Source organism: Homalodisca vitripennis, chromosome X, assembly GCF_021130785.1.
Source record: "Homalodisca vitripennis isolate AUS2020 chromosome X, UT_GWSS_2.1, whole genome shotgun sequence".
NCBI lineage: Eukaryota > Metazoa > Arthropoda > Insecta > Hemiptera > Cicadellidae > Homalodisca > Homalodisca vitripennis.
In genome coordinates this window covers 151,156,040-151,171,788 of record NC_060215.1, presented here as the reverse complement: position 1 = coordinate 151,171,788, position 15,749 = coordinate 151,156,040, and the positions used below count along the sequence as shown (strand labels likewise).

At 31.8% G+C, this 15,749-nt stretch overlaps 1 protein-coding gene across 2 annotated transcripts in view; it reads left to right on the top strand.

Moving 5' to 3' along the window:
• Window positions 1-15,749, top strand: part of LOC124370023 (myotubularin-related protein 3-like) — an 82,294-nt gene that overhangs the window by 45,541 nt on the left and 21,004 nt on the right. For both annotated transcript variants that reach the window (XM_046828309.1, XM_046828308.1), the window contains exon 10: window positions 13,370-13,506. In XM_046828309.1, coding sequence (XP_046684265.1) covers window positions 13,370-13,506 — 137 coding nt within the window. The remainder of the gene's footprint in view (window positions 1-13,369; window positions 13,507-15,749) is intronic.

Sequence of the window (15,749 nt, the reverse complement as noted above, 5' to 3'; positions counted from 1 at the left end):
TTGTACATTTCAGTTTTAAAAGCAATGTAATCCTCCAGTTCGTCCAGATCTTTTAAAAGAAGTGATATATTAAATAAATATATCAATTAAAACAAATCAATTTAATTATTTAAAACTAATTACAATACAGATAAAAGAATTTCCCAAAATCAACAACAATTATCTAATTTATAACTAATCCCAAAAAAACTCATCCACTTCATAAAGTGGGTGTTCCAAAAGGAAAAAATCCAATTTGTCTTTTGAAAGTACTAAATGGCAGTGATCTTAACCATTTGGCAGTGTGTTCCATAATTTTGGTCCAAGAGATAATGTTGCTAATGAATATTGTTTGGAAATCAGTTTTTTGGTTACAATATTGTTTGCACCCCCTTGTGTTATATTGGTGAATGTTTTTATATGTTAGCTTGTTTGACGTAGCCATATAAAGCAAAAGTTTATACACAATTAAACAAGGGACTGTCCATAATATGAAGTTCTTGAAATTTTTGTTTACATGAATCCTTATAGCCAATACCAGAAATATAACGTACTGCTTTTTTTTTGTATTAATAAAATTTTTATTAATGTTCTTCTTAAATGTATTTCCCCATATTTTCAATACCATAAACTAACTGAGAGTAAAAAAATGCATAATATACCATTTTAAGAGCTTTTTCGTTGCAAAATTCAGACAGTTTTCTCATCATAAATATTGCTTTAGATAACTTTAAACAAAGAGTAGTTATATGGTCATTCCAATTTAAATTTTTGTCGATAATCAATCCGAGAAATTTTGTAGAATCAAACTTTGGTATTACTAAATTGTCAACTGCTATTTGAATTTCAAAGGAAGATTTTTTATTTGAAGTAAAATTGAGAGCTGTTGATTTATTTGCATTTACTGTTAAAAAGTTTTCATTAAAGTATTGCACTATATTATTAATTTGTATATTTGCTATGATTTCTAAATCCTCCAAATTTTTTGTGTTTATATAGTATAGATGTGTCATCTGCATATAAAATTGTCTGGTTAGGATTACTTACATTTCCAATGTCATTAATATATATTAAAAATAGCAATGGACCAAGAACGGAACCCTGAGGCACACCCCACTTAATGTCTGATCTTTTTAGATGTGGACTTCACCCTGATCATTTTTTATGGTGACAAACTGTTTCCGACAGACCAAGTAAGATTTCAGTAAATCATGAGGTGTCCCTCTTATTCCGTAGTTTTCTAATTTATCAAGCAAAATGTTATATTTACACAGTCCAAAAGCTTTTTTGCAAATCCAGAAACACACCACAAATAAAATCACCATTTATCATTCCTTTCCATTATTTCATTAAGAAATTTTGATTATGGCTGACAAAGTGGATTTCCCCCTCATGAATCCATGCTGATTTACAAAAAGTATGCTCTTAGCTTCTAAAAAATCAATAACCTATTACAAATAGCTTTCTCAAAAACTTTAGAAATAACAGGCAGAAGTGCAACTGGTCTATAGTTAATAATTTCTGAGCAGTTTTCCCTTGTTTTTAAAAATAGGCACAATTTTAGAAATTTTTAAACTGTCTGGGAAAATTCCTGTTTCAAAACTTGTATTAATTACAGATGATAAAGGTCCTGCTATAACATCTGAAATATTCTTTAATAAATCAGTACTTATGCAGTCCCAACCAACTGCAAAACTATTCTTCAAGTTCTTTATTATTTTAAAGAATCTCTTTTTCAGAGGTTTGGGTGAAGAAACATGCTGCTTTCAATTCTTTTACCCTTAAAAGAGTAATTCAGATTATTAAAATTAATGGCCAATATGTTCAGGGATGCCCTTAAAATATTCATTAAACTGATTGTCAATAACATTAGGATCAGTTATCAAATTAGCATTGCTTCTTAGTGAGATGTTAGCTCTATTTTTTTGTATTTCTTCCTAAATCTCTGTTTATGATTTTCCATGTATCAGCATTTATGTTTTTTGAATTCAAAATTTTATTTGTCATATATTCTTGTTTTGTTTTTCTTAGCAGACTTTCATATTTTTTGCTTTTGCATTTTTAAAAGATTCTTAATTCCAAATTTATTACGATTTTGAACCCAGAGTGATTCAAGGAAAATTAAAACATTTTTTTGTCTCCGTAATTTTCTTTAGTTATCCATGGAGTTTTTATCTTTAATCTGTTCTTAATATTTTTATTTTTTATTGGGCAACAAATATCAATATTATAATTTAATATTTCAACAAAATTAGAATATTGCTTATTGACCATCACAACTTGATGTCAATATATCCCAGTTTTCTTTTTGAAGAAAATAATTTAGTATGCGTACATTTTCTGCATTGAAAGACCTTGCTTTTGTTGGTATTCGCTTTAAGAAATATTCTGTTGCATCGTTAATAGGAATATTAAGTGTGATACCAAAGTGATCTGATAATCCTGTAATTATGACTTTTGAAGTTACTTTTTTTAAGCCCAACTTTTTATTGATGTACTATATTATCCAAAACTGACTGTGTATTCTGAGTTACTCTGGTTGGTTTGGTTTATCAGATATCTAAAATTGAATTCATTAAGAAAAGTCATTAGTTTAAATTTATTGTTAGAGTGCACTAAAAATATCAATATTAAAATCTCCCATCAGAATACAGTTAGAACTAGAATCAAGTGAGTCAACTATTTTGGTTAATTTACATATAAAACTATCAATATCAGAATTGGGCGGCCTGTAGATACAAATAATTATGTAATTCTCATTGTTTATTTTAGTTTTAATTCCTGTAGCTTCCAGTAATCCTTCACATGAAGTTATATCAAGTTTTTTCAAATGAAACAGAACGTTTTGTGAAAATTGCAGCTCCACCACCTTTAATTGAGGTTTCTAGAGAAAGAATTAGCCAATGTATACATCCCATTATTAAATTTGATGCATTCAAGAATGTTATCGCTCGTCCAATGTTCAGTTACCAGTAAAATATCAGGATTTAGCTGGTCAATTAAAATTTCAAAATGGTTCAATTTTGGTTGTAAGCTCCTTGCATTCTGATGGAAAATCTTAAAGTCTGTTATACATTTGTCTCTGCCTGTAATACTTGCAAGTTTTTTTGTCTGATCTAATTCAAAATTTACTCTATTATTATAGGTTACATTAAAACTATTTAAAGTGTCACTTGAACAAGATACTGAATGCTCCCTAGTAGAAAGAAAATCACTGAAAAGATTTTTCTTCTTAATTGCACTGTGAGGAGTAGACCATCCTGAAAAGTTAGTGGCCACCGATTCATTTGTTGATGCGCTTGGTGTCCGTAGACTTTGTTGTGTTCAACACTTCACAGGAGTCACCATCGACAAATGATGTAGATGTCTCTAATATTAATATTTGGGTTTGACACATCAGGATTTTTCTTGATTCTGCAGCAGCGCAGAGATGGTATGTCGTAGATGTTGAACAAACTCGGCATGTGTTTAAACCATTCCTTAACACTTCTTCTGGCCTTTTCGTCATACGTTACAATAGTTTACAGAGGTTCCCGTGACACGCTGAAAATCAACTATTTGAGCACAAAAATGTTCTGGATTGATACCATCTCGCACACATCCCATGGGCGAACAAATCAGCTGACTGAAATTTCTTTTCTTGAAGTCCTCTTTGAGTTGTTGAAATGCATAATCATATATTTCACCATTAGGTTTTTGAAAATAATTATCTTTAGTGATTAGACTATATACAGCCACTCCGGTTTCAGTTACCTGGCAAGCCAAATGATCACTGAAATAATCCTTACTAATATCTGGTTTACCGAAGTGCCTCTTGAAAAACTTTAGCTACACCAGCGCTCATATTTCTGTCATTTCTGAAGTCTCCCGAAACACAATGCGCAAAGGCAACACTTTTGTCTGTACAGTTATCCTTTATTAGTCTGTTCATGTCTGCCTCAATGATGTTGATCTGTTTTAGTTCTTCATGTGGTTTTTCTGGTAAGACCAAACTCTCGAACCAAACTCTCTGGTGATCTATCCTCTGATTGCCTGACATTCTAATAGCCTTTATTATTAAAGCAGCCAGTTTATATTTCCCACTTTTATTCAAATGGAGGCCATGTTTAGTATAGTGAAGTCTTCTAAGACAGTTTAGGTTTCAGTACATAGACATTTTTCATTCTAGCTGTAAGTTCAATTATATAGTTATTTGCTAATCTTAGCAATTTATTTATGGGATCGTTCCATATTTTATCATGTCTTATAGGTACAGTACTGATAAAAACAGGCCTAAACTTACTAATTATTTGTAGTTGTTTATCAAGGTCTTTGTAAATATAATCAAAACTTTCCATTCAGGCTGTCATTGGTTCCACCAAGAATTATTAGAGGATTTTTACTTTCTAAGGCACTGGACTCAATAACCTGTGCTAGAGTAGTGTTTGCTCTTACATAGCCAAAGCGTGAATTTTCCCATTGCTTAGTTTTTTCTATTTTGCTACTTAAATAACTACCTTGGCTGTCGCTGCACAGAGTAACGTTTACTTGTGGGCAGTCCACTACAAATCTTTCTTTTTTTTCTATGGCGGTTTTGTAACATTTCTTTTATTTTATCTGTGTTGATAATTTTTTATGTCTGGATGTGGTTTTTAACATGTACTGAAGATTTTTAAGGACGGTAATGGAATTTCCCTCCTTATTAATTTGGAATCTGGTGGGCAGTCTAAAGCTTCATACATGTTTGAAGTAGAAATTATAGACTCAAAAACTCTTTGGCTATGATTTTTTTTTTTATTTTTTTGTTAATTTTTATCTTCGGACTTATCCACATATTTCCTGTATTTTTTATGGATCAAAGTAGAGGTTTTCTGTGTATTGATTGGCAACTCTGAACATTGTTTTCAACAGGGTGCAATATTAGAGCATTGATAGTGGCTCGTGACAGTTTAGTGTACTGGTGGTTATGCATTAAATATGCAAGCAGAGCCCTTTTATTAGGATGACATCCTTTTCCTTAATTTCTAATTGATCAAAAGTAGTTTTTCAACTAAACTCGCTCCGCTATGTAGTCCTTTTATGAACCAATCAACCATCAGCAATAAGTACACACCACAATCAATGTTATTTTTTTTGCTGTGGGCAGTCAGAATTTTGAACTTTGTACTTTCAGAGGGGCTCAGATACTTTGATATCCTGTCAAAGAGCAGTTTTTGCAGAGTCGATATTATACTGATTAACAGAATCCAGGTAGTAAAATGTTTTGTTAGATTTAACATACAATAATAAACTCCAATGAGAGCCTGCAACTTGCATAACTGGTGCAGCATCACTGACAGGCAGAACTATGTAAGCCTTTTCATCCAGACTGAGAGGTTTAGTGATAAAATCTAAATCTTCATATTTACAGTATTTGATAGCTTGACAGACAGCCGGTTTCACTAGGCAAACATCATTGTTGACTAGTTTTTTCAAATATAATATTTCAAAATACATATCAATGCTATCATCCAGAATCCAATCGTTGCTTAAAATGGGAAGTGAAATACTAAAATTCTTCTCTGTCTGAGTTGAGATATGTGTATGTTGTAAGTTGGTGTTTGGGTAGATCATTTTGTTTCATGCTAACAGGAGTGTTATTTAAATGAAGTTGATTTTTTCCCTCATCTACCTCAGAGGCTAATTCACCAGAAAAAATTGGGGTGCTGGCAAAACTAACTACATTTTCATTTTGTGAATTCAAAACATTTTTGTGAAAAATTAAAGTCTTCAATTTTTACAGACAGCTTTTTTATCAAGAATGTACTGCGACAATTCTTTTTGTGATCTAAATATCTTCCCTTTAGGGGAAATAATATTTACATCAATTTTTCCCTTTGTTTACTCCTGTTTTCCTCATTACTTCCTCTCTTTTCCATCCCTTAGGAACATTACACTTTTTGACAATACAGTTCATGTTATGAAATATATTTTATATTTTACTCTATATAATTTTCAATTGTTGCCTATGTATATTATATGAAAATTAAAGTAAAAAACAAATACACAAATAGAATGCTTTGAAAATATTTAAAATTTGTTTAACAGATAAAATATGACAAAGTTTTAAAAACAACACACAAACAGATAGACACTGAACAAGAAAGTTTGTTTTTAAAAAATACACACAAACATATAGACCCTGTAGTATTGTCTTTGAAGGTCAATGCTGATCACTGATTTTTATCTACAGTCAATGTATAGCCCAACTTGACAAATGAGACAGTGTCAATGATGTTTAATTAATAGCTTGTCAATGTCCATATATACTAGCATAGCCCAGCACCGGGACTGTTAGATAATGACAACAGCTGGTTTTTCAGTAGCAATCAACCAACTTTTCCTGCAAGCTGTTTGTAGTGGGGTATCCTGTTTGGAGAATTCTGCTACAGGAAGACTACAGTAGTCAATCTCTGGATAGTGTTCTTTTTTATTAAAAAAATATAATTTAATTATTTATATTTATTATTGGTACTTTAACAGCACATGCTTTGATTACAAATTATATTTTAAGACACATTAGTGTCTTTTAGTAGGAATTATAACTTAAAAATTCAAAGTTAAATATTACAGTGAAACATGTGCTTCCAACAAATGGTAAGTGAATCCAAATTCTTCATTAATTTAATAATATAGTTTTGTTTATAAAACTTGAAATTTAAGACTTATGAATAAACTTTATACTTATCCAAAACTTTTGGTATGCTTCTAGTATAGTAATAACTGAGTTGAAAAGTGTTAAAATTTGTTAAAGAAAACTGTCCAATATTCACATTATTTCATACACAACACCTCATTTGACAACTCATTTGATCAGTTGTTAGTGATCAGGACGGTGTCATCAGCATACATGATAGGGAGGCAGAAGGCCTCTAAGTATCTAGTAAGGTCTTCAGTATAGAGCACAAACAGCACTGGACCCAGTACCGAACCTTGAGGAACACCCCTATTTACTCTCAGGGGAGATGATCTGGCTGTTTTTGTTTGTCCATTTTTGAGCTGCTTCAGCTCTACTATTTACTGGCGGTCGTGAAGGTAATCTCCAAACCAGTTCAAGGCTGTGTCTGTTATTCCCAGTGATCTCAGTTTTTCTACTGTTAGGCCATGGTCGAGGCAGTCAAAGGCCTTGCTAAGATCTAGGAATACGTTGACCACAGTATTTCCAGCTTCCAAACTGTCAATAATGTACTCAACCAGATCCACCAGGGCAGTCGTTGTTGACCTTCCAGAAATGAAACCATGTTGGTTTTTGGGAATAAGAGAATTTTGCTGTAGGTGGTTTAGTAGTCTGGATAACACGACTTTCTCGATAATTTTGGATACCACTGGGACAAGTGATATTGGCCTATAGTTTTGTAATTCCTTTTTACTTCCCCTTTTTGTGAAGAGGGTGCACTTTTGAAATTTTTAATTTTGATGGAAAAACACCTTGGGCTAGGGATTTATTTATTATGTTTGTTAGTGGCAAGCAGACTTCTTCTTTACAGATCTTTAACAACTTGGACGGGATATCATCGAACCCTGTAGAAAGCTTTGGTTTCAGTGCTTTAATGGTCTTAATTACCTCTTCAGTATTTGTCGGCTGAAAAATGGAGAGTATTATGTTGGGCCTATGATCAGTTATGGTACTTACAACAGACATTGTACCGTCAACAGGGCTAGCATTTCTGATTGTGGCATCCGCAACATTAACAAAGAAGTCATTAAGATGGTCTGCTACTCTATTGATGTCCTGGGTAGTTTTCCCCATGATCTCCAACTCCCAATCCATGTTCTTGTCCTCTCGGCGTGGTGCTCTTTCACTATTAATGATGCTCCATATTGCTTTACTCTTATCTGTGGCATTTGATATAAGGTCTTCACTGGCATCTACAGCCTGGAGGAATTTATTGAGAGAGCAAGGAGTGTACATCTCAGATGAACTTTTCCAAAATTGCTCTACTTATCTCTTCTAAAGTTTATTTCTGAGTTATGACTGTTTTAAATATTTGACGCTATACTGTTCTTTACGATCATGTAAATAAAGAGATTTGTCTATTGTCTATTGTCTTAACTCATATAGATAGCTTTTGTACTCTGTGCACTTGTTATCAGCTTTGGGCGACAGACAGTTGACAGTTGTTTGTGTAAAGTCATCTCGTGTCATTATTTGTTTCGTTATCTCCGCACTATTGTTGATAAAAAACAACGAACATAAAAATTAAAAACATTCAATCACAGTGATATGTATAAATTAAAATGATTAATTTTGGTAATGTGGGTAATTCTTTAGCAATTTACATTAACTAGATACAAATACGTATAATTTTAATGCATAGGTATAGTTTCCAAAAAAACTGTGTGCTATAAAAATTTAGCTAATTAACTGAAATTTTGAAATGACATACCTACATAACAGTAATAAGGATAAAACTTTTTTCTAAATCAAGTGTAAATTAAAATGATTTTGTTAATTGAAAATAAAATTATTAAAATAAAAAAAATTTAATAAATCTACATGTAAAACAAAAATGTATAAAAAACTTGTATACATTAAAAGAGAAAATAACTTAGGAAAATCCAATAAACCTGTCGTCCTAGCCATAACCTTTAATGAACTACAATTATATTACTAAAATCTTACCGAACGCTAATCTAACCTCAAAAGAGGTTATTTTATGATAAATAAAAATTACTAACTGTTTATAATACAATGTGCTAAGGAGCAAGAATTGTAAATATGCTGCCAAATAAACTCAAACAGTTTGTCAGTATTTATATTCGTCATTATTGGTGGATTCAAGTACACTGCCATAATATCTATGTACTGGTGTATGTACCACCTCGGATGCTCTATGTATCGTTCACCAGATGCATTACCCGGTTTGAAACGGTTTATAATTTGGATGTATTCTGGTTAGATTTATTTCCCTTCTGCAAAGCGTCAACACCAATTGGAAGCACACGAGTATCCAGTAATTCTGGTTCAGGATTCTTTTTATTTCTAGTAGAAAATGATTTTGTACAGAAAATTCTTAAATTCACCCACGCCGATGTACCAAATCACAAATATTTACAGCATAAACAATGCTATTTATGTTACCCGCACAAAAAGTCCAATGGAGGCAAATCCCAACTCCTGGGAACTCAGGGAATGGGCGCACCCCTTCCTATCCAACCATTAGTAGTAGAAACCTGTAAAGTGTTTCGCACACTTCCTGAAGGTAATGAGGCGGGGCGCCATCTTGCATCGAAATGACTCGTTCACCAGCTTGTTCTTCAATATCTTCAATTTGAGGAAATAAAAATTGTTCTAGCATATCTAGATAAATTATCCATTAATTGTTTCTCTGCAAGAACGAAAGGGCTATTACTTGGTCATACAGTAATCCACAACACACGTTCACTTTTGGTGAATCACGCAGATGTTCTTGCACAATGTTACGAACCCTATATACAATTGTGACGATTAACAACACCACTTGTGTGAAATATAGCTTCATCAGAGAACAATGTTGTTTTAATAAAATTTGGACTGTCACCAATCTTATTGAGCATAAAACTGTACACTTAGGGAAATTGGTGGGTTTTATCTGGTGTCTTATCATTAAATCAGGCAGTACCTGCCTCAGTTTGCTCTTTGAATGCTACACCTCAAAAAAACTGTCTTCCTCCTGTGCACAGGAGCGTCACCTAGGTAGTAGTTACAATTTAAATTATGTTTCAGACAGTACTTACAATAATCCATGTACTGTCATTAAAGATAAGCCATGTGACTTTGGAAGCTTTGTAAGCAATAGCACATTTGGGTTGTTCCATCAAAATATTAGAGGATTACAATCATCCTTAGAATCTTTAGAAATTACGTTGAGTGAAATAAACCCTAATATAGTGATTTTAACTGAGCATAAAATGACCAAGATGATGCTTCAAAGGTTAAATATTAATGGTTATGTCTTAAACTCTAGCTATGCAAGAGAAAGCTGCAGAGGAGGAGGTGTAGTAATTTTATCCAAAACAAGTGTGATTTGGAAAGAAATTAAAATTCCAGACATTGGATATTTATTGAAGGATGAAATATTTGAATGTTGCATGGTTGAAATAAAAAATATTTTTCTCGAAAAACAGTCTAAATTATTAGTGGTGGGCTTGTACAGAAATCCCATAACAAAAAATGAACCAGAATTCTTAAAAAGTATGGAAGTTTTATTGGAACATGTAGACAAAAGATATAAGCACATTTTAATAGCGGGGGATATAAACATTGATATGATGGGACAATCCAACAGTGCATTGAAACTGAACAACTTGTTAGTTTCTAATGGAATGTGCTCTTTAGTAAAATTTCCAACTAGAATTACGGAGTCATCAGCCACAACTATAGACAACATTTTCACCAACATTAATATGAATTTTATCAAACTAATTGGAATTAATACTCAACTCTCAGACCATGATGGGCAGTTCTTAGCATTATTACATACCCCTATTAAACATAAAAGTAAAATTACTGTTCATCCCAATGAATCCATTCAAATGTACACTAGAAAGTTCTCAGATTTGAACACACATTCATTTTTGTATTCATTGCAACAAGAATCATGGACAGACTTATATTTAGCTCCTGTTACTTCAAAATATGATGTTTTTCATAGTATTTTATTGTTCTACTTTAACCTCCATTTTCCTAAAACCTTAAGTCGAAAACAGTTGAATAAAAATATGTGGTTAACAGATGAGCTCAGATTAGAAAAGCTAGAAATTATTGAATTAAGTAGCCTAGCTAGAGAACTTCAAAGCCCACTTGTTTATAGTGAGGTAAAATCAAGAAACAAATTATTTAAGACAAATATTCTGCATCAAAAGAAACAATATCTTAATAGTCAGTTGGAAAAGTCTGTGAATGTTAATGCCACTGTCTGGAGGATGATTAATAGGGAAGTTGGTGTAAACAACAATAGTAATAAAAATATAGAGCTTAAGGTTAGAAATCAACTTTGTACAGACCCTGGTAACTTAAGCGAATTTATAAACAGATATTTCTCAGATCTAGTAGATAAATCTATACTGCCTAATTTGTCAAGCTCCACAGGACCTTCAGTTCAACAACAACCTATTTGTAATTTTTCTAGATTTAGACTAGAGCCAGTCACAGAAGAAGATATAGAGAAAATTATGATCAGTCTAAAAAACAAGCTTAGTGCTGGATATGACGACATTCCTGTTGTTCTCATTAAGAAAGCCAGGAAATCGCTAATAAAACCTATCACTCACTTAATAAATTCTTCTTTTATTTCAGGAATATTTCCAGAAAAATTGAAAATTGCAAAGATTAAACCTCTATTTAAAAAAGGGAACAGAACCCACGTAGAAAATTATCGTCCCATTGCTTTGCTTCCATCAATCTCCAAAATCTTTGAACGTGCTTTTTACAATCAATTTAAAATTTATTTGGAAAAAAACAATATAATTAACAGCAATCAACATGGTTTCCAAAAGGGAAAATCTGTTTTAACCGCAGCCACAGAATTTCTTGAATCAGTTATTGACTCCATAGATAATCATGAAAAGGTAATTGGAGTTTTCATGGATCTGAGCAAAGCTTTTGATTCAATTTCTCATGTTTTGTTGTTGTCTAAATTAAAACAAATTGGCGTAGAAGGTAAAGCTTTTGAATGGTTAAACTCATATCTGAATAATAGAAAACAATTTGTCGAATTGGAATATTTCTCCCACAACAAAGGGACAATGTATAAACAACTTTACAAATCCTCGATTTCAGATGTGAAGCATGGGGTTCCTCAAGGTTCCATACTGGGACCTTTACTTTTCATTTGTTATATCAATGATGTACCTAAAATCAGGCAACCTGGAAAACTTTGTTTTTATGCCGACGACGCAAACCTAAAAATTTCTGCACCTTCAATAAAGGGAGTGGAGGAGTCATCCAGCACTAACTTATCACTTTTGGCTCAATTTTTTGAAGCAAATCAATTACTTTTGAATGTTGATAAGACAAACTTTATAGTATTTAACCACAAACAAATGAAAAAAATAATCAAGCCAACAGTAACAATAAATAAAGATAGCCATATTTTCCAAGTAGCAAATTCAAAATTTTTAGGATTATCGATTGACGAGAACCTGGACTGGAGCTCTCACATTGAAAGTGTTCTTGCAAGGGCAGCTTCAGGCGTCTATGCTTTAAATAGATTAAGAAATTTTTGTGATGTCAAAACTCTAAGAACAGTCTATTTTTCTTATATTCATTCCGTTATTTCCTTTGGGATTTCAATATATGGTGCCACAACAGTTAGAAATTTAGACTCAATTTTAAAAATCCAAAAGAGAGCAGTAAGATCAATTTTTAAACTTAAACCAGGCACATCGTCAAAAGAACATTTTGTTTCATTAGGTATAATGACCGTGTATGGTATGTATATTTATGAAACAATATTATCGGTAAAGCTCAGATTTTCCAATTTGCCACAGCTTGGTACACTTCACCAATACAATACCAGGCATCAAAATGACCTTGCCATTCCCACACATCATTTAGAATTTTTCCGCAAAAAACCTCAATATATGGGCACAATATTTTATAATAAATTACCTCAATATTTAAAGTCAGAAAATGTTTTATCAACTTTCAAATCAAAATTAAAATATTTTCTCATTGACAAGGCTCTTTATAGTTTTAACGAATTTTAAATACAGAACATGTCAAATTATATAGTTAATAATAATACTTTAGATGTACAATGCTATTGATGACACCATTCAGTGTACAATGTTGTGCCAATGAATAAAGAAATTTTGATTTGATTTGATTAAAATGAAGTCTAAATGTTTTATGAATAACATCGTGGATTGTTGATTTGGGTATGTTTAACTGAAAAATTCGTCAGCAAATCAATTTTTTCAGGCTTCTGATGCAAGATTGTAGAATTTCTTCGATTTTGTCATCACTTGTTTCACCCAGCCAGTTGAATGTCGTTTCAACCTATGTCAGCGAAACTGGTTAAACCAGTGAGGAATTGCTTTATCATCTGGCGAATTTTGACCTTGATACGTAACTTGTAACCGACGCTGCACACTAACAATCACTCTGCGTACTACAGAATACACTGTGCCTTCTGTTGTGCTGTAAACATCATACTTAAAAACAAAACTTTATTATTTCAATTTCAATTTGACGTTCAAATCGTTTAGTTATCTTAAATAGTTTTTAAGCAACAGCTGTTCAAAATTCCGGCATTCTTTTTTGGAGTTTCTGTACTTCTGTTTTACTTGTATAAAATGGGATTTTTGGATAGCCAAGTATACAATTTAGTTTGAAACAAATTTTCAGGATATTTATTTATTGTTCTGAGAAGATGGTTTTATTTGATAGGTGTTGTGGCCGTCTTGCAACATCAGAGATTTGGAGTTGTGGCGAGAGCTTTATTTGGGGAGGAGTACTGGCCTTGACAACCCCCCTGTCCCTCAACCAGTTATCTTTCCTGCAAATGTGCAGGACACTAATGCAAAGTGAGTATGATTCTTTGACACATTTACCACCTTTAAGTGCTAATGAATTAGTAAATACTCGTATTGTTTGATCTCATTCTAAACTTCCCTTTCACATCAGATCTCTTCTTGGAAAAATGGCATTTTTTGTCAGTTTTACCTCGATTGAAACTCAATTCTCTTCATCTGAGAAAGAGATCAAACTTAGTCTTAAAGTCTTAAAACATTGTCTTTTTTGTAACGCTCAACCTTTTGAGTCCCATGGACATGCCGGCACGTCGCCAGCATTGACTAGCTAGAATCCCGTTGGCCCATATATACAGTCAGGGATAAATTTAAAAAAAAGATGACTACCTTTTTTCATGTACTAAGTTTAACTCTCACAACTTGAGCCAAAACCACCTAGAACAGGATCTACATTGCAAATTTTTAAAACTTTAAACCAGTGTAATTTTGTAAAATGTGAGCCCTTTGATGTTGGATTTGCGACATTGTATTCTACTAATAAAGACCTTTAATTTGATGTACTACTCGACCTATGCTCAAATTTTAGTTTTCTTTCTGACTCCTTGCGGGCCATCCCCCTGACATGACAGAAAATAGTAGTTACTTCAAAAAGTAGATATATAGGTGCAGTAATAACGATGTACCAAGTTTATTGCTTTACCTATAATTATGATGTTATATTAAAAAAATATGTATAATTTTTATTTCTTACATTAATCTCTTCAATAACCTTGAAAAATGAGAGTTATATCATTTTAATACTAAAAACTACTATTTTTTGAAAAAATACCCGAGCTTGGGGGTACAAAGGAATAGAAACCCGGGATACAAAGCGTTAACTATGGCAAGTTTCTCTAAAAATCTTTCCACATTTTCACAACATTGTTATCAAAAATTAACTTTAGTCGTTTTATTAGCATTATAATTAATTATTTTTAAAATTTGCTAATAAATCTTTTAACTCATATTGGACCGATGACAGTTATTATAAACTACTTTATTTATTCACTGTTAATCCTTTTTTGTCACTGGTGGGTGACATTAGAAAGCTTCAAAAAGTAAACAAAAATAAACAAAGTAAATTCTAAAACTGGGTGATTCTACTAGTGCTGTTGTCAACAACAGCCCTTTTCATCTTAGACAAAATGATTAAATCACATGAATGCCCATTGTTCCTCTATGTAGCAGCATTCTTTTACTTGTGTTGCAATCACGTGGGGACTATTTCTCTGAATGAAATAAATAACACATGATGTAACACTCAGTCATTGTTATAACTGCAGATTTTCTTGTAAGCTGTTTGTAGGTATTGCAATCCCAGGATTAAGGATCCCTGTATCCCGGTCATTAATAGTGTGTTGTCGCTTTTTAAGGATGAACTTACCTCATTATATTACATATTTTAATTATTGGTTAAATATGTACTTTTTGTATATGCATGACAATTATTTAGCACAGAAAATAAATAAATAAATTAAAGAAGTGAATAAATTTAATTGAATTCAATTTAATATGAAGAATATTAACAATATTTGATTTCACTTAATTTGGACTGTAGGATATTTTAGAGAAAATTTTATTTACAAATTGGTTTGTAGTGATTGATTTTTGAATTTGTAATTTTTTAAAGCGGTATTTGAACATAATGTATCTTATTTAATGTACTCACTAGCTATATATATTTAATCAAAACTTAAATTTAAGTAAATAGGATGATGATCTATAATCAGGAGTAATCTAGGAGTAATCTATAATCAATTTAACAATTTTTTATTTGTACTGTAATTATATTTTATTTTACGGAAAATTATTAATTTTTCTTTTAACTATAGATGTGTTTAAATTTTACATGTTGACTAAAATAATTCAAAGTTACAGTATTTGTTCAAACATTTTGTTGGCTAATTTATGTTATGAAACGTGAAAATGGAATATTTTCAACCCCGGTATAAATTTTAATATTCAATAATTTATATTTTCTGACAAAGAAATTAATCAAATGTAATAAACAAAAAACAAAATTAAAAAAAAAATATAAATATCAGTTATTGAAGTAATGGTATTATCCTCATTAACAGTGATTATTAAGGATTTTTAAAAGCCAAGTTGAGACTGGCATGTCTGACTAAAATGAATTTTGGTTATGAAGAAGCAATCAGGGTAAGAAAATATTAATTAATCTTGGCAACTGCATGAGTAATTTGAGGTTGATATTTATTGGATTTCGCTTGTAATTGGATGGCTTGACTTTTCATTGG